The sequence below is a fragment of the Lissotriton helveticus genome, unplaced genomic scaffold (genome assembly GCF_964261635.1).
Source record: "Lissotriton helveticus unplaced genomic scaffold, aLisHel1.1 SCAFFOLD_559, whole genome shotgun sequence".
In the NCBI taxonomy this organism is placed as follows: Eukaryota; Metazoa; Chordata; class Amphibia; order Caudata; family Salamandridae; genus Lissotriton; species Lissotriton helveticus.
Genome location: NW_027612017.1, coordinates 218,670 through 239,856, shown reverse-complemented (window position 1 = coordinate 239,856; position 21,187 = coordinate 218,670). Strand labels below are relative to the sequence as shown.

General features: G+C 51.8%; 5 protein-coding genes across 5 annotated transcripts; 4 read left to right on the top strand and 1 right to left on the bottom strand.

Moving 5' to 3' along the window:
• Positions 1 to 244: 244 nt before the first annotated feature.
• LOC144807553 (histone H1.01-like) lies at positions 245 to 954 on the top strand. The gene has a single exon (XM_078673190.1). The coding sequence runs from the start codon at positions 307 to 309 to the stop codon at positions 952 to 954; it is 648 nt and encodes a 215-aa protein (XP_078529316.1). The 5' UTR covers positions 245 to 306.
• A 674-nt stretch (positions 955 to 1,628) lies between these two features.
• On the top strand, positions 1,629 to 2,714 carry LOC144807521 (histone H3). The gene has a single exon (XM_078673156.1). It carries the CDS (start codon positions 1,863 to 1,865, stop codon positions 2,271 to 2,273), a length of 411 nt encoding a protein of 136 aa, XP_078529282.1. The 5' UTR covers positions 1,629 to 1,862; the 3' UTR covers positions 2,274 to 2,714.
• Positions 2,715 to 2,983: 269 nt separating this feature from the next.
• Positions 2,984 to 3,435, bottom strand: LOC144807516 (histone H2B 1.2-like). Its single transcript, XM_078673150.1, has one exon. The coding sequence runs from the start codon at positions 3,413 to 3,415 to the stop codon at positions 3,035 to 3,037; it is 381 nt and encodes a 126-aa protein (XP_078529276.1). The 5' UTR covers positions 3,416 to 3,435; the 3' UTR covers positions 2,984 to 3,034.
• Positions 3,436 to 3,674: 239 nt separating this feature from the next.
• On the top strand, positions 3,675 to 4,357 carry LOC144807573 (histone H2A type 2-C-like). The gene has a single exon (XM_078673213.1). It carries the CDS (start codon positions 3,737 to 3,739, stop codon positions 4,133 to 4,135), a length of 399 nt encoding a protein of 132 aa, XP_078529339.1. The 5' UTR covers positions 3,675 to 3,736; the 3' UTR covers positions 4,136 to 4,357.
• Positions 4,358 to 4,695: 338 nt separating this feature from the next.
• Positions 4,696 to 5,611, top strand: LOC144807550 (histone H4). The gene has a single exon (XM_078673187.1). It carries the CDS (start codon positions 5,245 to 5,247, stop codon positions 5,554 to 5,556), a length of 312 nt encoding a protein of 103 aa, XP_078529313.1. The 5' UTR covers positions 4,696 to 5,244; the 3' UTR covers positions 5,557 to 5,611.
• Positions 5,612 to 21,187: the final 15,576 nt, after the last annotated feature.

Genomic DNA, 21,187 nt, shown 5'->3' with positions numbered 1-21,187 from the left:
TCACGGCGGATTACAAGCCTCTGAGGACGGGGTCGGCTGAAACGGGGGAGGGCACGGGAAGGGGTTGAAGTTGGGCTTCTTTTCATGTGTGTATGGGAGCGTGTGTTTAACGGATTGTGTTTAAAAACTTAGATAATCCGATAGTAGGAAACACAAAAGTCAGCTCGGAGCAGAGAGCCGAGTGCGCCTCGCACACAGCCCTCACTCCTCGGAACCAATCAGGGGCTGGCTCCTCCCTATATATGCACGGGGCTCGGGTTGGGAGGTACATTTCTGTTCTGTGACAGCGCCGAGACTCGTATTGCAATGGCAGAAACCGCTCCAGCCGCCGCGGCTCCTCCCGCTGAGGTCGCCCCCAAGAAGAAGCAGAAGAAAGCAGCGGGGGCCTCCAAGGCCAAGAAGCCTTCCGGTCCCAGCGTGTCCGACCTGATTTTGAAGTGTGTGACCGCCTCGGCCGAGAGGAAGGGAGTCTCCCTGGTGGCTCTGAAGAAGGCGCTGACCGCCGCCGGCTACGATGCGGACAAGAACAAGGGCCGCGTTAAGGTCTCCCTGAAGAGCCTGGTCAGTAAAGGCGCCCTAGCCCAGCTGAAGGGCACCGGGGCCTCCGGGTCCTTCAAAGTGAACAAGAAGCAGCTGGAGGGCAAGAAGGCAGCCAAGAAGACAGCTGCCAAGACCAAGAAGCCAGCGGCCAAGAAAGCTGCCCCTGCCGCCGCGAAGCCCAAAAAGGCTCCCGCGGGGGTCAAGAAGAGCCCGAAGAAGGTCAAGAAGCCAGCAGCAGCCAAGAGCCCCAAGAAGCCCAAGGCTGCCCCTGCCAAGAAGGCTGCCAAGAGCCCAGCGAAAGCCAAGGCGGCGAAGCCCAAAGTAGCCAAGAAAAGCCCTGCCAAGGTAGTCAAACCCAAGGCAGCCAAGCCCAAAGCAGCGAAGCCCAAAAAGGCAGCGCCCAAGAAGAAGTAAGGGCTGGCACCGAGACACTGCAAACACAACGGCTCTTTTAAGGGCCACCACCCTATCTAGAAGAGAGCGTGTTCCTCCCCACCTTTGCACCCACCCAATGGCCCCACTTCTCAAAAATAAACCGCACCATACATCCATAGCGCACTTTTCCACACGCGAGTGCCGCGTGTGATCTTGGCCATATAAACGGCTCTTTCGGTGCTGCGTGGATTGAAATCGTTATTACATAGAAAATAAGGGGGTCCGGGAGTTATAAGGCCTCCGTTTATAATACATGTGCAATAACGTGTGTGTCTCTGTGCTTTCACTGTACCCGGGCAGACTCTAAATAGTGTCTGCATAAAGCAGATGATTGTGAACTTTAATTGGAGCGCAGGTAACTGCGTGCTCCAGGGTGAGGGTAAAAAGCGGGTCTGGGAGTTATAAGACCTCAGTTTATTATAAACGTGTTTGTGTTGGTGCTTTCACTGTATCCGGGCAGACTCGATATAGCGCCTGCATAAAGCAGACGATTGTGAACTTTCAATCGAGCGCAGGTAACGGGGGCGTGTTCCAGAGTGACCAAGGGCAGTGTGCTTATGACATCTCGGGCTCCTCTCCCGGTTGACCGGGGTCGAGTCGTCCTCGTGACTACAAGTGGATGGACGGACGGAGACAAAGGCTGACCGAGGCGCGGGCTCCGGCGCCATCATCCAAGGGGGGGGTCTCTTTTATCCACAGCTCATTGGACAGCTAGGCTGCAGCCTCCAGTTCAGTATCCAATCGTTGCACACCGCGGGCTATTTTCGAACGTGGGGCGGTCTCCTCAGCCAACCAGAGCAGCCCTCCGTCTGTGAGGGCATAAATAGGGCTCTTTCCCTGGTAGACGCCATTCTTCTCTGCCTTCGCTGAGAGAGACCGCTCCCGCCATGGCCCGCACCAAGCAGACAGCCCGCAAGTCCACCGGCGGCAAAGCGCCCCGCAAGCAGCTGGCCACCAAGGCAGCCCGCAAGAGCGCGCCTGCCACCGGAGGAGTCAAGAAGCCTCACCGCTACCGGCCAGGCACCGTGGCTCTCCGCGAGATCCGCCGCTACCAGAAGTCCACCGAGCTCCTCATCCGCAAGCTGCCCTTCCAGCGCTTGGTGAGGGAGATCGCCCAGGACTTCAAGACCGACCTGCGCTTCCAGAGCTCCGCCGTCATGGCCCTGCAGGAGGCCAGCGAGGCCTACCTGGTCGGGCTCTTCGAGGACACCAACCTGTGCGCCATCCACGCCAAGAGGGTGACCATCATGCCCAAGGACATCCAGCTGGCCCGTCGCATCCGAGGCGAGAGGGCCTAAGGAGACGGACCGACCCGAACAACCACCACCACAACGGCTCTTTTAAGGGCCACCACCCTGTCACCTACGAGCTTCTCTTATCTGTCATGGCATGTGTTTTACAGGTTAGGGAGGGTGTGCTGTGAGTACCACGGTCACTGGGCAACTTATACCGGCTCTGGGTTAACCAGAGCACTCTGTGTTCACAGTGCATAAACGCCTGTTCAATGTGTCCATCTAATAATAAAAAGCCTTTTTATAGGGGGTTGTGCAGGGATCCGCTGGTCACAAGCCACCGCTTAAGGGGCATCTGTGTCCCCGGTACATCGGGTTCGTGTGTCTGATTTCGGGAACGTTTGCCCCGGGGTGAACTAACGCCGTTCCCCAGGGTCTTAAAAGTACAAACACAACGTTAAACCCGCTCACAGAGACACTGTTCGCCCCCAACATGGAAAACCATAAGCCCGGGGGGGGGGGGGGGGGCAGATGTGTGAATTCCCCAGTGGGTTTATTGAACCTCATCGTTACAGTGCTCATGTGACACTTGGTCCCATTCATATAGACATGTTAATTTAAAGAGGCGGAACGGGTTGCCTGCTGTCGGCCCTCGGTCTGCAGCAAGCCCCGTGAGAGCGGGCCTTTCTGCACTTAACATTACCCTTAAAAAACACATATTCCAAAACACATTTCTCCGGTCATAATAGAAGCACGTTAGCTCTTAGGGGAGGAAGTGGTTGGCCCTTAAAAGAGCCGTTGTGTTCGTTGGGGTGCGCCTGGAAGCCTTACTTGGCGCTGGTGTACTTGGTGACGGCCTTGGTGCCCTCCGACACGGCGTGCTTGGCCAGCTCTCCGGGGAGCAGAAGGCGGACTGCGGTCTGGATCTCCCGGGAGGTGATGGTGCGCCGCGAGTTGTAGTGAGCCAGTTTGGAAGCCTCTGCAGCGATGCGCTCGAAGATGTCGTTCACGAAGGAGTTCATGATGCCCATGGCCTTGGAGGAAATGCCGGTATCCGGGTGCACCTGCTTCATCACTTTGTAAATGTAGATGGCATAGCTTTCCTTCCTGCTTCTCTTGCGCTTCTTCCCGTCCTTCTTGGGCGGCTTGGAGAGCGCTTTCTTGGAGCCCTTCTTGGGTGCCGGCGCGGACTTGGCTGGTTCAGGCATGGTCGACGCTCTTTCGCTGCTTGCTGTGGAGCCGAGAGAAATGATGCCTGGGCGTCCGGCACTTGTATTTATAGGCTGGGCGTGCAAAGCAGCTTCTTCCCGTTTCTCCTTTCTCATTGGCAGGGCCCCCACTTCCTATTGTAATGCGGTTCTGGGACACTGATTGGTTAAACAGAAGCCCGCCTCCCTCCATTGAAAAGTACTATCGGCGCCTAGCTGTCAACCAATCAGACGCTCCCGAAGTCTTTATATTACCGGAGTCCAGCAGAAGGCGCAGTACCATTCTCTCTGTTGTGTGACTGAGACCCTAGATCGATCGCCATGTCTGGACGCGGAAAGCAAGGAGGAAAGGCCCGCGCCAAGGCCAAGACACGCTCTTCCAGAGCCGGGCTCCAGTTCCCCGTGGGCCGTGTGCACAGGCTGCTCAGGAAGGGAAGCTACGCCGAGAGGGTGGGCGCCGGTGCCCCCGTCTATCTGGCTGCAGTGCTGGAGTACCTGACCGCTGAGATTCTGGAGCTGGCTGGCAACGCCGCCCGGGACAACAAGAAGACCCGCATCATCCCCAGACACCTCCAGCTGGCCATCCGCAACGACGAGGAGCTGAACAAGCTGCTGGGCCGAGTCACCATCGCCCAGGGAGGAGTCCTGCCCAACATCCAGGCCGTGCTGCTGCCCAAGAAAACCGAGAGCCACAAGGCACAGGGCAAAGCAAGCAAGTAAAGGCCCGCAGACCACCGTGGAAACGCACCCTAAACACAAAGGCTCTTTTCAGGGCCATCCACAGACTCCATCAAAGAGCGTATCCGTGCCGAGGTGTTACTCTGGCGGCTTCATAGATGCGGCAGCGCCCGCCACCGTAGCTTTGTAGTGGAGGGCATGCCCAAGCTCTGGCCGTACACTTTAATGTTGTCCCGTCCCAAAGCCTAGCATGAGGCAGACCATATCGATGTTTTTGTTATACATATATAATTTTTAATTTTCAGGGACACGTTTTGCAGACGTGCCCCAGCCGAGCGGGCACCGAACGCGAGGGTTAGGCGGGCCGCGGTGACAAGTGGGGGCCTGGAAGGGAGGAGTGTGTGTGTTTGACTGATCAGTGCACCGGCGGCAGCTGCTGAGCCAAGCCGAGCGGGCACCGAACGCGAGGGTTAGGCAGGCCGCGGTGACAAGTGGGGGGGGGGGGGGGGGGGGGCTGGAAGGTAGGAGTGTGCGTGTTTGACTGATCAGTGCACCGGCGGCAGCTGCTGAGCCCCCCATCGGGAGCCCCTGACAGAGGCGGGCTGGGAGCGCGCTCTTTTTCAAACAATATATACATATATATTTTTTTCTTTTCATTTTTGGGGGACACATTTTGCAGGCTTGCCCCAGCCGGGCGCGGGATGTGGGCAGTGCTACGAGGTTGCAGGCGGCCAAACGCAGCGGGGTGGTGCCGGTGAGGCCGCTAACGTGTGTGGCTCCATTAAAACATACAGAGCCTTCTGCTTATATTGGACAGGGGGCTCCGAACGCAGGGGATGGGTGGCCCGCGGTCACAAGGGGAGGCCGGGAAGGGAGGTGCTTGCGTGTGTTTGACTGTGATCTGTGCACCGGCAGCGGCAGCTGCTGAGCCAGCCCATGACAAAGGCGGGCTGGGAGCCCGCTCTTTTTCAGAAGGCAACGGCCGCTCCAGCCCCCGCTTCCTGCAGAAGGCGGGCCGGGTCCGAGCTCTCCCGCCTCACAGGGCGTCACGTGGGCGCTTGGAGCTCCCGCGCAGGTCCGCTGAGCCTCCATAGAAAGCAGCCGGTGCTGGTTTTCCTCTTCATTTCTGCTCCCAGCACCGAGAAGAGAACATGTCTGGACGCGGCAAAGGAGGGAAGGGGCTCGGCAAAGGCGGCGCCAAGAGACACCGCAAGGTGCTCCGGGACAACATCCAGGGCATCACCAAGCCGGCCATTCGCCGCCTGGCGCGCCGTGGCGGAGTCAAGCGCATCTCCGGCCTCATCTACGAGGAGACCCGCGGGGTGCTCAAGGTTTTCCTGGAGAACGTGATCCGGGACGCCGTCACCTACACCGAGCACGCCAAGAGGAAGACCGTCACCGCCATGGATGTGGTCTATGCCCTGAAGCGCCAGGGCCGCACTCTCTACGGATTCGGCGGTTAAACCACGGAAAAAAAGGAAAAAAAAAACAACCCAAAGGCTCTTTTAAGAGCCGACCACCATGTCGTGTGAGAGCTGTGTCTATGAACTATTATAGCCGCAGCGCAGGGCTGCTATCTAGGCCCACACTCGCTCGGGAGGGGAGGAGGGGGGAACCCGGGGAGTTGCTCCGCAGCCACTCTGCTCTGGAAGGCACGGCCGGGAAGGCGGGTTTACCCCGTCCCACGGGCCCGCCACCATGGAGCTCTAAACTAGGGACCAAAGGTGGGTTCAGCCCGGCCCAGGGGCCCGCCACCGTGGAGCCCTTGCCTGGGGACCTACGGTGGGTTTAGCCCGGCCCGGCTGCCCGCCATCATGGAGCCCTTGTCTGGGGACCAACGGTGGGTTTAGCCCCGACCAGGGGCCCGCCATCATGGAGCCCTTGCCTGGGGGCCTACGGTGGGTTTAGCCCGGACCAGGGGCCCGCCATCATGGAGCCCTTGCCTGGGGACCTACGGTGGGTTTAGCCCGGAGCAGGTGCCCGCCATCATGGAGCCCTTGCATGGGGACCTAAGGCGGGTTTAGCCCGGCACAGGGCCCCACGAGTCACGCAGTTCTAAGGGGGGTGTTTAGACCGGCCCAGGTGCCCGCCATCATGGAGCCCTTGCATGGGGACCTAAGGCGGGTTTAGCCCGGCACAGGGCCCCACGAGTCACGCAGTTCTAAGGGGGGTGTTTAGACCGGCCCAGGTGCCCGCCATCATGGAGCCCTTGCATGGGGACCTAAGGCGGGTTTAGCCCGGCACAGGGCCCCACGAGTCACGCAGTTCACCGACTATTAAGCCCCCCACGTAGTGGGGGCTTACAGCGCCTGGCTGGGAAACAAAGTTGGAGATAGCGCGGCCGTTCCGCCGCCCGGCCATCTGGTCGCCGCAGCTCACTGGGCCATCTGGTCGCCCCTCTGTGGGTCGACCAGATGGCCCAGTGAGCTGCGGCGACCAGATGGCCGGGCGGCGGATTGGCCGCGCTAACTCCGACTTTGTTCTCCACCCAGGAGCTGTAAGCCCCCACTACGTGGGGGGCTTAATAGTCGATAAAATAGGGTTCCCATGCAGGCCCAAGGAAGCGGGTGTGGGATCCTAATTTTTGTGGTGAACCGCCATGTCCCTTTAGGGGTCCCTGTGGGCCTTTAAGCCCCCGTTTCAGTATTTTTATTTTTTTTGTGTGGGCATTTTGGTTCAAGGGGACGATGGCACTAATTCTACCCGGGGCTGGGGAGCTCAGATTCGGGTACAATTTCAGGTTCCCCCCCGTAGGTGGAGGTCGGAAAAAAAAAAACTTTAAAAAAAAAAACATACACGCATTTCTTTTTTTTTTTTAACAAACTCCTTAGGTTCAAGGGGACAAAGTCACTTTTTCTTCCCGGGGCTATGGAGCTCCGATTCGGGTAAAATGTCCGGTTTCCCCCCTTAGCTGGAGGTCGGCAAAAAAAAATAAACACACACACACACACACACACTTCTTTTTTTTTTTTTTTTTTACTAACTCCTTAGGTTCAAGGGGACAAAGTCACTTTTTCTTCCCGGGGCTATGGAGCTCCGATTCGGGTAAAATCTCAGTTTTCCCCCCTTAGCTGGAGGTCGGCAAAAAAAAAAAAAAAAATAAACACACACATTTCTTTTATTTTTTTTTACTAACTCCTTATGTTCAAGGGGACACAGTCCCTTTTTCTTCCCGGGGCTATGGAGCTCCGATTCGGGTAAAATTTCCGGTTTCCCCCCTTAGCTGGAGGTCGGCAAAAAAATAAAAAATAAACACACACACATTTCTTTTTTTTTTTTTACTAACTCCTTAGGTTCAAGGGGACAAAGTCACTTTTTCTACCCGGGGCTGTGGAGCTCCAATCCGGGTACAATTCCTGGTTTAACCCCTAAGCTGAAGGAGGGCCAAAAAAAGAAAAATAATAATTGTATATATATATATATATATATATATATATATATATATCACAAATTAATTACAATAAGTCCCTCGCAGTATGGGATCTGAAAAAGTGTCTCTGTTCCATTTTTAGTCTCCAGGCACCCGTTTAAAACTGTTAACATTTATCACATTTTATTAAGGTTCAAGGGGACTAAGTCACTTTTTCTACAGAGGGCTATGGAGCTCCGATTAGGGTTATATTTCAGGATTTACCCCTTGGCTGGAGGTGGAGAAATACAAAACGTCATTCAAAAACCCCTTTACATTATCAGACATCAGTCTCCCAAGCCCATTTCTAGCCTCCAGGCACAGAGTGGCTATTTCTACTCAGAGCTATGGTGCTCCGCGCAATGTGAGATTCCCCCCTGTTACAGTATCAGCTCAAGGCTGTGGGCCCGTTTGCAGCCTCCATACACCTCTTTTAGTGATAATTGTAACATTTGGCGGAGTTAATCTTCAAAGGGGATACAGTTGCTCCTACTAGCCTGGGCTATGGAGCTCCGCGCAGGGTAAGATGTCAGGTTCCACTCCTGGCTGGAGGTGGGAAAACAGAATAATTCTTTATTCCAACACTGTATCTAACCCCTTTACAGTATCAGACCTAGGCCTGCAAGACCGTAGGCACATTTCCAGCCTCCAGGCACCTGTTTTAGTGATACTTGTGACATTAGGAAGCCTGCAGCTTCAAGGGGACAGAGTCACTCCTTCTACCCAGGGTAATGGAGCTCCGAACAGGGTAAGATTTCTGGTTATTCCCCTGGCTGGAGGTGTTAAAGCAAAACACTCCACATGCCCAATAAAGTCTATTTCACCCCTTCACTGTCTCAGGAAAGGCCTGCAAGGCCTTGGGCCTACTTCCAGTCTCACGGCACCAATTTTACTGATACCTGTGACATTTGGAGGTGTTAAGCTTCAAGGGGAAGAAGTCACACTTTCTACCCAGGGTTATGGAGCTCAGTGCAGGGTAAGAATTCAGGTTACCCCCCCTGGCTGGAGGTGTTAAAGCAAAACACTTCTCATGCCCAATAAAGTCTATTTCAACCCTTCACAGTATCAGGAAAGGCCTGCAAGGCCTTGGGCCTACTTCCACCCTCCAGGCACCAGTGTTTGTGATACTTGTGACATTTGGAGGTGTTCAGCTTCAAGGGGATGAAGTCACACCTTCTACCAAGGGTTATGGAGCTCAGCGCAGGGTAAGATTTCAGCTTTTCGCCCCTAGCTGGATGTGTTGAAGCAAAACACTTCTCATGCCCAATAAAGTCTATTTCAACCCTTCACAGTATCAGGAAAGGCCTGCAAGGCCTTGGGCCTACATCCATTCTCCAGGCACCAATGTTACTGATACCTGTGACATTTGGTGGTGTTAAGCTTCAAGGGTAAGAAGTCACACTTTCTACCCAGGGTTATGGAGCTCAGCGCAGGGTAAGACTTTAGGTTATCCCCCTGGCTGGAGGTGTCAAAGCAAAACACTTCTCATGCCCAATAAATTGTATTTCACCCCTTCACAGGATCAGGAAAGAGCTGCAAGGCCTCGTGCCTACTTCCAGGCACCAATGTTACTGACACCTGTGACATTTGGTGGTGTTAAGCTTCATGGGGAAGAAGTCACACCTTCTACCCAGGGTTATGGAGCTCAGCGCAGGGTAAGATTTCAGGTTATTCCCCCTGGCTCGAGGTGTTAAAGCAAAACACTTCACATGCCCAATAAATTGTATTTCACCCCTTCACAGTATCAGGAAAGGCCTGCAAGGCCTTGGGCCTACTTGCAGCCCCCCAGGCACCAATGTTACTGACACCTGTGACATTTGGTGGTGTTAAGCTTCAAGGGGAAGATGTCACACCTTCTACCCAGGGTTATGGAGCTCAGCGCTGGGTAAGAATTCAGGTTATCCCCCTGGCTGGAGGTGTTACAGCAAAACACTCCACATGCCCAATAAAGTTTATTTCACCCCTTCACAGTATCAGGAAAAGCCTGCAAGGCCTTGGGCCTACTTCCAGCCTCCAGGCACCAATGTTACTGATGCCTGTGACATTTGGTGGTGTTAAGCTTCAACGGGATGAAGTCACACCTTTTACCCAGGGTTATGGAGCTCAGCTCAGGGTAAGATTTCAGGTTATCGCCCTGGCTTGAGGTGTTAAAGCAAAACACTTCACATGCCCAATAAAGTCTAGTTCACCCCTTTCACAGTATCAGGAAAGGCCTGCAAGGCCTTGTGCCTACTTCCAGCCCCCAGGCACCAATGTTACTGACACCTGTGACATTCGGTGGTGTTAAGCTTCAAGGGGAAGAAGTCACACCTTCTACCCAGGGTTATGGAGCTTAGCGCAGGGTAAGATTTCAGGTTATCGCCCTGGCTTAAGGTGTTAAAGCAAAACACTTCACATGCCCAATAAAGTCTATTTTACCCCTTTCACAGTATCAGGAAAGGCCTGCAAGGCCTTGTGCATACTTCCAGCCTCCAGGCACCAATGTTACTGATACCTGTGACATGTGGTGGTGTTAAGCTTCAAGGGGATGAAGTCACACCTTTTACCCAGGGTTATGGAGCTCAGCGCAGGATTTCAGGTTATCGCCCTGGCTTGAGGTGTTAAAGCAAAACACTTCACATGCCCAATAAAGTCTATTTCACCCCTTTCACAGTATCAGGAAAGGCCTGCAAGGCCTTGTGCCTACTTCCAGCCTTCAGGCACCAATGTTACTGATACCTGTGACATTTGGAGGTGTTAAGCTTCAAGGGGATGAAGTCACACCTTCTACCCAGGGTTATGGAGCTCAGCGCAGGGTAAGATTTCAGGTTATCGCCCTGGCTTGAGGTGTTAAAGCAAAACACTTCACATGCCCAATAAAGTCTATTTCACCCCTTTCACAGTATCAGGAAAGGACTGAAAGGCCTTGGGCCTACTTCCAGCCTCCAGGTACCAATGTTACTGACACCTGTGACATGTGGTGGTGTTAAGCTTCAAGGGGATGAAGTCACACCTTTTACCCAGGGTTATGGAGCTCAGCGCAGGGTAAGATTTCAGGTTATCCCCCTGGCTTGAGGTGTTAAAGCAAAACACTTCACATGCCCAATAAAGTCTATTTCACCCCTTCACAGTATCAGGAAAGGCCTGCAAGGCCTTGGGCCTTCTTCCAGCCACCAGGCACCAATGTACTGATACCTGTGACATTTGGTGGTGTTAAGCTTCAAGGGGATGAAGTCACACCTTCTACCCAGGGTTATGGAGCTCCTCGCAGGGTAAGATTTCAGGCTTCACCCCAGGCTGGAGGCGTGAAATTAGAACAATTACCATACACAGCAATGTGTATTTCACCCATTCACAGTATCAGGAAAGGCCTGCAAGGCCTTGGGCCTACTTCCAGCCTCCAGGCACCAATGTTACTGATACCTGTGACATGTGGTGGTGTTAAGCTTCAAGGGGAAGAAGTCACACCTTCTACCCAGGGTTATGGAGCTCAGCGCAGGGTAAGAATTCAGGTTATCCCCCTGGCTGGAGGTGTTAAAGCAAAACACTCCACATGCCCAATAAAGTCTATTTCACCTCTTCACAGTATCAGGAAAGGCCTGCAAGGCATTGGGCCTACTTCCAGCCTCCAGGCACCGATGTTACTGATACCTGTGACATGTGGTGGTGTTAAGCTTCAAGGGGAAGATGTCACATCTTCTACCCAGGGTTATGGAGCTCAGCGCAGGGTAAGATTTCAGGTTATCCCCCCTGGCTGGAGGTGTTAAAGCAAAACACTTCACATGCCCATTAAAGTCTATTTCACCCCTTCACAGTATCAGGAAAGGCCTGCAAGGCCTTGTGCCTGCTTCCAGCCTCCAGGCACCAATGTTACTGATACCTGTGACATGTGGTGGTGTTACGCTTCAAGGGGACGAAGTTGTACCTTTTACCCAGGGTTATGGAGCTCAGCGCAGGGTAAGATTTCAGGTTATCACCCTGGCTGGAGGTGTTAAAGCAAAACACTTCACATGACCAATAAAGTCTATTTCACCCCTTCACAGTATCAGGAAAGGCCTGCAAGGCCTTGTGCCTACTTCCAGCCTCCAGGCACCAATGTTACTGATACCGGTGACATTTGGAGGTGTTAGGCTTCAAGGGTATGAAGTCACACCTTCTACCCAGGGTTATGGAGCTCAGTGCAGGGTAAGAATTCAGGTTATCCCCCTGGCTGGAGGTGTTAAAGCAAAACACTTCACATGCCCATTAAAGTCTTTTTCACCCCTTCACAGTATCAGGAAAGGCTCTGTGCCTACTTCCAGCCTCCAGGCACCAATGTTACTGATACCTGTGACATTTGGTGGTGTTAAGCTTCAAGGGGAAGAAGTCACATCTTCTACCCAGGGTTATGAAGCTCAGCGCAGGGTAAGAATTCAGGTTATCGCCCTGGCTTGAGGTGTTAAAGCAAAACACTTCACATGCCCAATAAAGTCTATTTCACCCCTTCACAGGATCAGGAAAGGCCTTGTGCCTACTTCCAGCCTCCAGGCACCAATGTTACTGATACCTGTGACATTTGGTGGTGTTAAGCTTCAAGGGGAAGAAGTCACACCTTTTACCCAGGGTTATGGAGCTCAGCGCAGGGTAAGATTTCAGGTTCTCACCCTGGCTTGAGGTGTTAAAGCAAAACACTTCACATGCCCAATAAAGTCTATTCCACCCCTTCACAGTATCAGGAAAGGCCTTGTGCCTACTTCCAGCCTCTTGGCACCAATTTCACTGACACTTGTGACATTTGTAGGTGTTCAACTTCAAGGGGATGAAGTTGCACCTTCTACCCAGGGTTATGGAACTCAGCGCAGGGTAAGATTCCAGGCTTCACCCCTGACTGGAGGTGTTAAAGCAAAACACTTCTCATGCCCAATAAAGTCTATTTCACCCCTCCACAGTATCAGGAAAGGCCTGCAAGGCCTTGGGCCTACTTCCAGCCTCCTGGCACCAATTATACTGATACCTGTGACATTTGGAGGTGTTAAGCTTCAAGGGGATGAAGTCGCACCTTCTACCCAGGGTTATGGAGCTCCGCGCAGGGTAAGAATTTAGGTCATCCCCCTGGCTGGAGGTGTTAAAGGAAAACACTTCACATGCCAAATAAAGTCTATTTCACCCCTCCACAGTATCAGGGAAGGCCTGCAAGGCCTTGTGCCTACTTCCAGCCTCCAGGCACCAATGTTACTGATACCTGTGACATATGGTGGTGTTAAGCTTCAAGGGGATGAAGTCACACCTCTTACCCAGGGTTATGGAGCTCAGCGCAGGGTAAGATTTCAGGTTATCGCCCTGGCTTGAGGTGTTAAAGCAAAACACTCCACATGCCAAATAAAGTCTATTTCACCCCTTCACAGTATCAGGAAAGGCCTGCAAGGCCTTGGGCCTACTTCCAGCCTCCAGGCACCAAAGTTACTGATACCTGTGACATTTGGTGGTGTTAAGCTTCAAGGGGAAGAAGTCACGCCTTCTACCCAGGGTTATGGAGCTCAGTGCAGGGTAAGAATTCAGGTTATCCCCCTGGCTGGAGGTGTTAAAGCAAAACACTTCACATGCCCATTAAAGTCTATTTCACCCCTTCACAGTATCAGGAAAGGCCTGCAAGGCCTTGTGCCTACTTCCAGCCTCCAGGCACCAATGTTACTGTTACCTGTGACATGTGGTGGTGTTAAGCTTCAAGGGGATAAAGTCACACCTTTTACCCAGGGTTATGGAGCTCAGCGCAGGGTAAGATTTCAGGTTATCCCCCTGGCTTGAGGTGTTAAAGCCAAACACTCCACATGCCCAATAAAGTCTATTTCACGCCATCACAGTATCAGGAAAGGCCTGCAAGGCCTTGTACCTACTTCCAGCCTCCAGGCACCAATGTTACTGATACCTGTGACATTTGGTGGTGTTAAGCTTCAAGGGGAGGAAGTCACACCTTCTACCCAGGGTTATGGAGCTCAGCGCAGGGTAAGAATTCAGGTTATCCCCCTGGATGGAGGTGTTAAAGCAAAACACTTTGCATGCCCATTAAAGTCTATTTCACCCCTTCACAGTATCAGGAAAGGCCTGCAAGGCCGTGTGCCTACTTCCAGCCTCCAGGCACCAATGTTACTGATACCTGTGACATGTGGTGGTGTTAAGCTTCAAGGGGATGAAGTCACACCTTCTACCCAGGGTTATGGAGCTCAGCGCAGGGTAAGAATTCAGGTTATCCCCCTGGCTTGAGGTGTTAAAGCAAAACACTTCACATGCCCTATAAAGTCTATTTCACCCCTTCACAGTATCAGGAAAGGCCTTGTGCCTTCTTCCAGCCTCTAGGCACCAATTTCACTGACACTTGTGACATTTGTAGGTGTTCAACTTCAAGGGGATGAAGTTGCACCTTCTACCCAGGGTTCTGGAACTCAGCGCAGGGTAAGATTTCAGGTTATCGCCCTGGCTTGAGGTGTTAAAGCAAAACACTCCACATGCCAAATAAAGTCTATTTCACCCCTTCACAGTATCAGGAAAGGCCTGCAAGGCCTTGGGCCTACTTCCAGCCTCCAGGCACCAAAGTTACTGATACCTGTGACATTTGGTGGTGTTAAGCTTCAAGGGGAAGAAGTCACGCCTTCTACCCAGGGTTATGGAGCTCAGTGCAGGGTAAGAATTCAGGTTATCCCCCTGGCTGGAGGTGTTAAAGCAAAACACTTCACATGCCCATTAAAGTCTATTTCACCCCTTCACAGTATCAGGAAAGGCCTGCAAGGCCTTGTGCCTACTTCCAGCCTCCAGGCACCAATGTTACTGTTACCTGTGACATGTGGTGGTGTTAAGCTTCAAGGGGATGAAGTCACACCTTTTACCCAGGGTTATGGAGCTCAGCGCAGGGTAAGATTTCAGGTTATCCCCCTGGCTTGAGGTGTTAAAGCCAAACACTCCACAAGCCCACTAAAGTCTATTTCACACCTTCACAGTATCAGGAAAGGCCTGCAAGGCCTTGTACCTACTTCCAGCCTCCAGGCACCAATGTTACTGATACCTGTGACATTTGGTGGTGTTAAGCTTCAAGGGGAGGAAGTCACACCTTCTACCCAGGGTTATGGAGCTCAGCGCAGGGTAAGAATTCAGGTCATCCCCCTGGCTGGAGGTGTTAAAGCAAAACACTTTGCATGCCCATTAAAGTCTATTTCACCCCTTCACAGTATCAGGAAAGGCCTGCAAGGCCGTGTGCCTACTTCCAGCCTCCAGGCACCAATGTTACTGATACCTGTGACATGTGGTGGTGTTAAGCTTCAAGGGGATGAAGTCACACCTTCTACCCAGGGTTATGGAGCTCAGCGCAGGGTAAGAATTCAGGTTATCCCCCTGGCTTGAGGTGTTAAAGCCAAACACTCCACAAGCCCACTAAAGTCTATTTCACACCTTCACAGTATCAGGAAAGGCCTGCAAGGCCTTGTACCTACTTCCAGCCTCCAGGCACCAATGTTACTGATACCTGTGACATGTGGTGGTGTTAAGCTTCAAGGGGATGAAGTCACACCTTCTACCCAGGGTTATGGAGCTCCGCGCAGGGTAAGAATTTAGGTCATCCCCCTGGCTGGAGGTGTTAAAGGAAAACACTTCACATGCCAAATAAAGTCTATTTCACCCCTCCACAGTATCAGGGAAGGCCTGCAAGGCCTTGTGCCTACTTCCAGCCTCCAGGCACCAATGTTACTGATACCTGTGACATTTGGTGGTGTTAAGCTTCAAGGGGAGGAAGTCACACCTTCTACCCAGGGTTATGGAGCTCAGCGCAGGGTAAGAATTCAGGTCATCCCCCTGGCTGGAGGTGTTAAAGCAAAACACTTTGCATGCCCATTAAAGTCTATTTCACCCCTTCACAGTATCAGGAAAGGCCTGCAAGGCCGTGTGCCTACTTCCAGCCTCCTGCCACCAATTATACCGATACCTGTGACATTTGGAGGTGTTAAGCTTCAAGGGGAAGAAGTCATATCTTCTACCCAGGGTTATGGAGCTCAGCGCAGGGTAAGAATTTGGGTTATCCCCCTGGCTGGAGGTGTTAAATTAAAACACTTCACATGCCCAATAAAGTCTGTTTCACCCCTTCACAGTATCAGGAAAGGCCTGCAAGGCCTTGGGCCTACTTCCAGCCTCCAGGCACCAATGTTACTGATACCTGTGACATGTGGTGGTGTTAAGCTTCAAGGGGATGAAGTCACACCTTCTACCCAGGGTTATGGAGCTCCGCGCAGGGTAAGAATTTAGGTCATCCCCCTGGCTGGAGGTGTTAAAGGAAAACACTTCACATGCCAAATAAAGTCTATTTCACCCCTCCACAGTATCAGGGAAGGCCTGCAAGGCCTTGTGCCTACTTCCAGCCTCCAGGCACCAATGTTACTGATACCTGTGACATTTGGTGGTGTTAAGCTTCAAGGGGAAGAAGTCACATCTTCTACCCAGGGTTATGGAGCTCAGCGCAGGGTAAGAATTTGGGTTATCCCCCTGGCTGGAGGTGTTAAATTAAAACACTTCACATGCCCAATAAAGTCTGTTTCACCCCTTCACAGTATCAGGAAAGGCCTGCAAGGCCTTGTGCCTACTTCCAGCCTCCAGGCACCAATGTTACTGATACCTGTGACATGTGGTGGTGTTAAGCTTCAAGGGGATGAAGTCACACCTTCTACCCAGGGTTATGGAGCTCAGTGCAGGGTAAGAATTCGGGTTATCCCCCTGGCTGGAGGTGTTAAAGCAAAACACTTCACATGCCCAATAAAGTCTATTTCACCCATTCACAGTATCAGGAAAGGCCTGCAAGGCCTTGGGCCTACTTCCAGACCCCAGGCACCTGTTTTTGTGATACTTGTGACATTTGGAGGTGTTCAGCTTCAAGGGGATGAAGTCACACCTTCTACCCAGGGTTATGGAGCTCCGCACGAGGTAAGATTTCAGGTATCACCCCTGCCTAGATGTGTGAAAACTCAAAACATCACATACACAACAAAGTGTATTTCCCTCCTTTACAGTTACAGGGAAAGGTCCGCAAGGCCTCTGGCCTACCTCCAGCCTCCAGGCAGCAGTTTTAATGAAACTTGTGACATTTGGCGGTGTTAAAGTTCAAGGGGACGAAGTTGTACCTTCTACCCAGGGTTATTGAGGTCAGCGCAGGGTAAGATTTCAGGTTATCACCCTGGCTGGAGGTGTTAAAGCAAAACACTTCACATGCCCAATAAAGTCTATTTCACCCCTTCACAGTATCAGGAAAGGCCTGCAAGTCCTTGTGCCTACTTCCAGCCTCCAGGCACCAATGTTACTGATACCTGTGACATGTGGTGGTGTTACGCTTCAAGGGGATGAAGTCACACCTTTTACCCAGGGTTATGGAGCTCAGCGCAGGGTAAGAATTCAGGTATGCGCCCTGGCTTGAGGTGTTAAAGCAAAACACTTCACATGCCCAATAAAGTCTATTTCACCCCTTTCTCAGTATCAGGAAAGGCCTGCAAGGCCTTGGGCCTACTTACAGCCTCCAGGCACCAATTGTACTGATACCGGTGACATTTGGAGGTGTTAAGCTTCAAGGGTATGAAGTCACACCTTCTACCCAGGGTTATGGAGCTCAGTGCAGGGTAAGAATTCAGGTTATCCCCCTGGCTGGAGGTGTTAAAGCAAAACACTTCACATGCCCATTAAAGTCTTTTTCACCCCTTCACAGTATCAGGAAAGGCCTGCAAGGCCTTGTGCCTACTTCCAGCCTCCAGGCACCAATGTTACTGTTACCTGTGACATGTGGTGGTGTTAAGCTTCAAGGGGATGAAGTCACACCTTTTACCCAGGGTTATGGAGCTCAGCGCAGGGTAAGATTTCAGGTTATCCCCCTGGCTTGAGGTGTTAAAGCCAAACACTCCACATGCCCAATAAAGTCTATTTCACGCCTTCACAGTATCAGGAAAGGCCTGCAAGGCCGTGTGCCTACTTCCAGCCTCCAGGCACCAATGTTACTGATACCTGTGACATTTGGTGGTGTTAAGCTTCAAGGGGAAGAAGTCACACCTTCTACCCAGGGTTATGGAGCTCAGCGCAGGGTAAGAATTCAGGTTATCCCCCTGGCTGGAGGTGTTAAAGCAAAACACTTTGCATGCCCATTAAAGTCTATTTCATCCCTTCACAGTATCAGGAAAGGCCTGCAATGCCGTGTGCCTACTTCCAGCCTCCAGGCACCAATGTTACTGATACCTGTGACATGTGGTGGTGTTAAGCTTCAAGGGGATGAAGTCACACCTTCTACCCAGGGTTATGGAGCTCAGCGCAGGGTAAGAATTCAGGTTATCCCCCTGGCTTGAGGTGTTAAAGCAAAACACTTCACATGCCCAATAAAGTCTATTTCACCCCTTCACAGTATCAGGAAAGGCCTGCAAGGCCTTGGGCCTACTTCCAGCCCCCAGGCACCTGTTTTTGTGATACTTGTGACATTTGGAGGTGCTCAGCTTCAAAGGGGATGAAGTCACACCTTCTACCCAGGGTTATGGAGCTCAGTGCAGGGTAAGATTTCAGTTTATCCCCCTGGCCTGAGGTGTTAAAGCCAAACACTTCACATGCCAAATAAAGTCTATTTCACCCCTTTCACAGTATCAGGAAAGGCCTGCAAGGCCTTGGGCCTACTTCCAGCCTCCAGGCACAAATTTTACTGATACCTGTGACATTTGGTGGTGTTGAGCTTCAAGGGGATGAAGGCACACCTTTTACCCGGGGTTAAGGAGCTCAGTGCAGGGTAAGATTTCAGGTTATCCCCCTTGCTCGAGGTGTTAAAGCAAAACACTACACATGCCAAGTAAAGTCTATTTCACCCCTTCACAGTATCAGGAAAGGCCTGCAAGGCCTTGGGCCTACATCTATTCTCCAGGCACCAATTGTACTGATACCTGTGACATTTGGTGTTGTTCAACTTCAAGGGGATGAAGTCACACCTTCTACCCAGGGTTATGGAGCTCAGCGCAGGGTAAGATATCAGCTTTTCACCCTTAGCTGGAAGTGATGAAGCAAAACACTACACATGCCAAGTAAAGTCTATTTCACCCCTTCACAGTATCAGGAAAGGCCTGCAAGGTCTTGTGCCTACTTCCAGCCTCCAGGCACCAATGATACTGATACCTGTGACATTTGGTGGTGTTAAGCTTCAAGGGGATGAAGTCACACCTTCTACCCAGGGTTATGGAGCTCAGTGCAGGGTAAGAATTCGGGTTATCCCCCTGGCTGGAGGTGTTAAAGAAAAATACTTCACATGCCCAATAAAGTCTATTTCACCCCATCACAGTATCAGGAAGGACCTGCAATGCCTTGGGCCTACTTCCAGCCTCCAGGCACCAATTATACTGATACCTGTGACATTTGGTGTTGTTCAACTTCAAGGGGGTGAAGTCACACCTTCTACCCAGGGTTATGGAGCTCAGCGCAGGGTAAGATTTCAGGTTATCGCCCTGGCTTGAGGTGTTAAAGCAAAACACTTCACATGCCCAATAAAGTCTATTTCACCCCTTCACAGTATCAGGAAAGGCCTGCAAGGCCTTGGGCCTACTTCCAGCCCCCAGGCACCAATGTACTGATACCTGTGACATTTGGTGGTGTTAAGCTTCAAGGGGATGAAGTCACACCTTCTACCCAGGGTTATGGAGCTCCTCGCAGGGTAAGATTTCAGGCTTCACCCCAGGCTGGAGGCGTGAAAATAGAACAATTACCATACACAGCAATGTGTATTTCACCCATTCACAGTATCAGGAAAGGCCTGCAAGGCCTTGGGCCTACATCCAGCCTCCAGGCACCAATTTTACTGATACCTGTGACATTTGGTGTTGTTAAGCTTCAAGGGGATGACGTCACACCTTTTACCCAGGGTTATGGAGCTCAGCGCAGGGTAAGATTTCAGGTTATCCCCCTGGCTTGAGGTGTTAAAGCAAAACACTTCACATGCCCAATAAAGTCTATTTCACCCCTTCACAGTATTAGGAAAGGCCTGCAAGGCCTTGGGCATACTTCCAGCCTCCAGGCACCAATGTAACTGATACCTGTGACATTTGGTGGTGTTAAGCTTCAAGGGGATGAAGTCACACTTTCTACCCAGGGTCATGGAGCTCAGCGCAGGGTAAGAATTCAGGTTATCCCCCTGGCTGGAGGTGTTAAAGCAAAACACTTCACATGCCCATTAAACTCTATTTCACCCCTTAACAGTATCAGGAAAGGCCTGCAAGGCCTTGTGCCTACTTCCAGCCCCCAGGCACCAATGTTACTGATGCCTGTGACATTTGGTGGTGTAAAGCTTCAAGGGGATGAAGTCGCACCTTCTACCCAGGGTTATGGAGCTCTGCGCAGGCTAAGATTTCAGGTTATCCCCCTGGCTGGAGGTGTTAAAGCAAAACACTCCACATGCCCAATAAAGTCTATTTCACCCCTTTACTGTATCAGGAAAGGCCTGCAAGGCCGTGGGCCTACTTCCAGCCTCCAGGCACCAATTTTACTGATACCTGTGACATTTGGTGGTGTTAAGCTTCAAGGGGATGAAGTCACACTTTATACCCAGGGTTATGGAGCTCAGCGCAGGGTAAGATTTTTTGGTTATCCCCCTGGCTGGAGGTGTTTAAGCAAAACACCTCACATGCCCAGTACAGTGTATTTCACCCTTTCCCAGTATCAGGAAAGGCCTGCAAGGCCTTGTGCCTACTTCCAGCCTCCAGGCACCAATGTTACTGATACCTGTGACATTTGGTGGTGTTAAGCTTCAAGGGGAAGAAGTCACACCTTCTACCCAGGGTTATGGAGCTCAGTGCAGGGTACGATTTCAGGTCATCCCTCTGGCTGGAGGTGTTAAAGCAAAACACTTCACATGCCCAATACGTTGTATTTCAGTCCTTCACAGTATCAGGAAAGGCCTGCAAGGCCTTGGGCCAACTTCCAGCCCCCAGGCACCAATGTTACTGATACCTGTGACATTTGGTGGTGTTAAGCTTCAAGGGGAAGAAGTCACACCTTCTACCCAGGGTTATGGAGCTCAGCGCAGGGTAAGATTTCAGGTTATCGCCCGGGCTTGAGTTGCTAAAGCAAAACACTTCACATGCCCAATAAAGTCTATTTCACCCCTTTCACAGTATCAGGAAAGGCCTGCAAGGCCTTGGGCCTACTTCCAGCCCCCAGGCACCAATGTTACTGATACCTGTGACATGTGGTGGTGTTAAGCTTCAAGGGGAAGAAGTCACACCTTCTACCCAGGGTTATGGAGCTCAGTGCAGGGTAAGAATTCAGGTTATCCCCCTGGCTGGAGGTGTTTAAGCAAAACACCTCACATGCCCAGTACAGTGTATTTCACCCTTTCCCAGTATCAGTAAAGGCCTGCAAGGCCTTGTGCCTACTTCCAGCCTCCAGGCACCAATGTTACTGATACCTGTGACATTTGGTGGTGTTAAGCTTCAAGGGGATGAAGTCGCACCTTCTACCCAGGGTTATGGAGCTCCGCGCAGGGTAAGATTTCAGGCTTCACCCCAGGCTTAAGGCGTGAAAATAGAACAGTTACCATACACAACAATGTGTATTTCACCCATTCACAGTATCAGGAAAGGCCTGCAAGGCCTTGGGCCTACTTCCAGGCACCAATGTTACTGATACCTGTGACATTTGGTAGTGTTAAGCTTCAAGGGGATGAAGTCACACTTTCTACCTAGGGT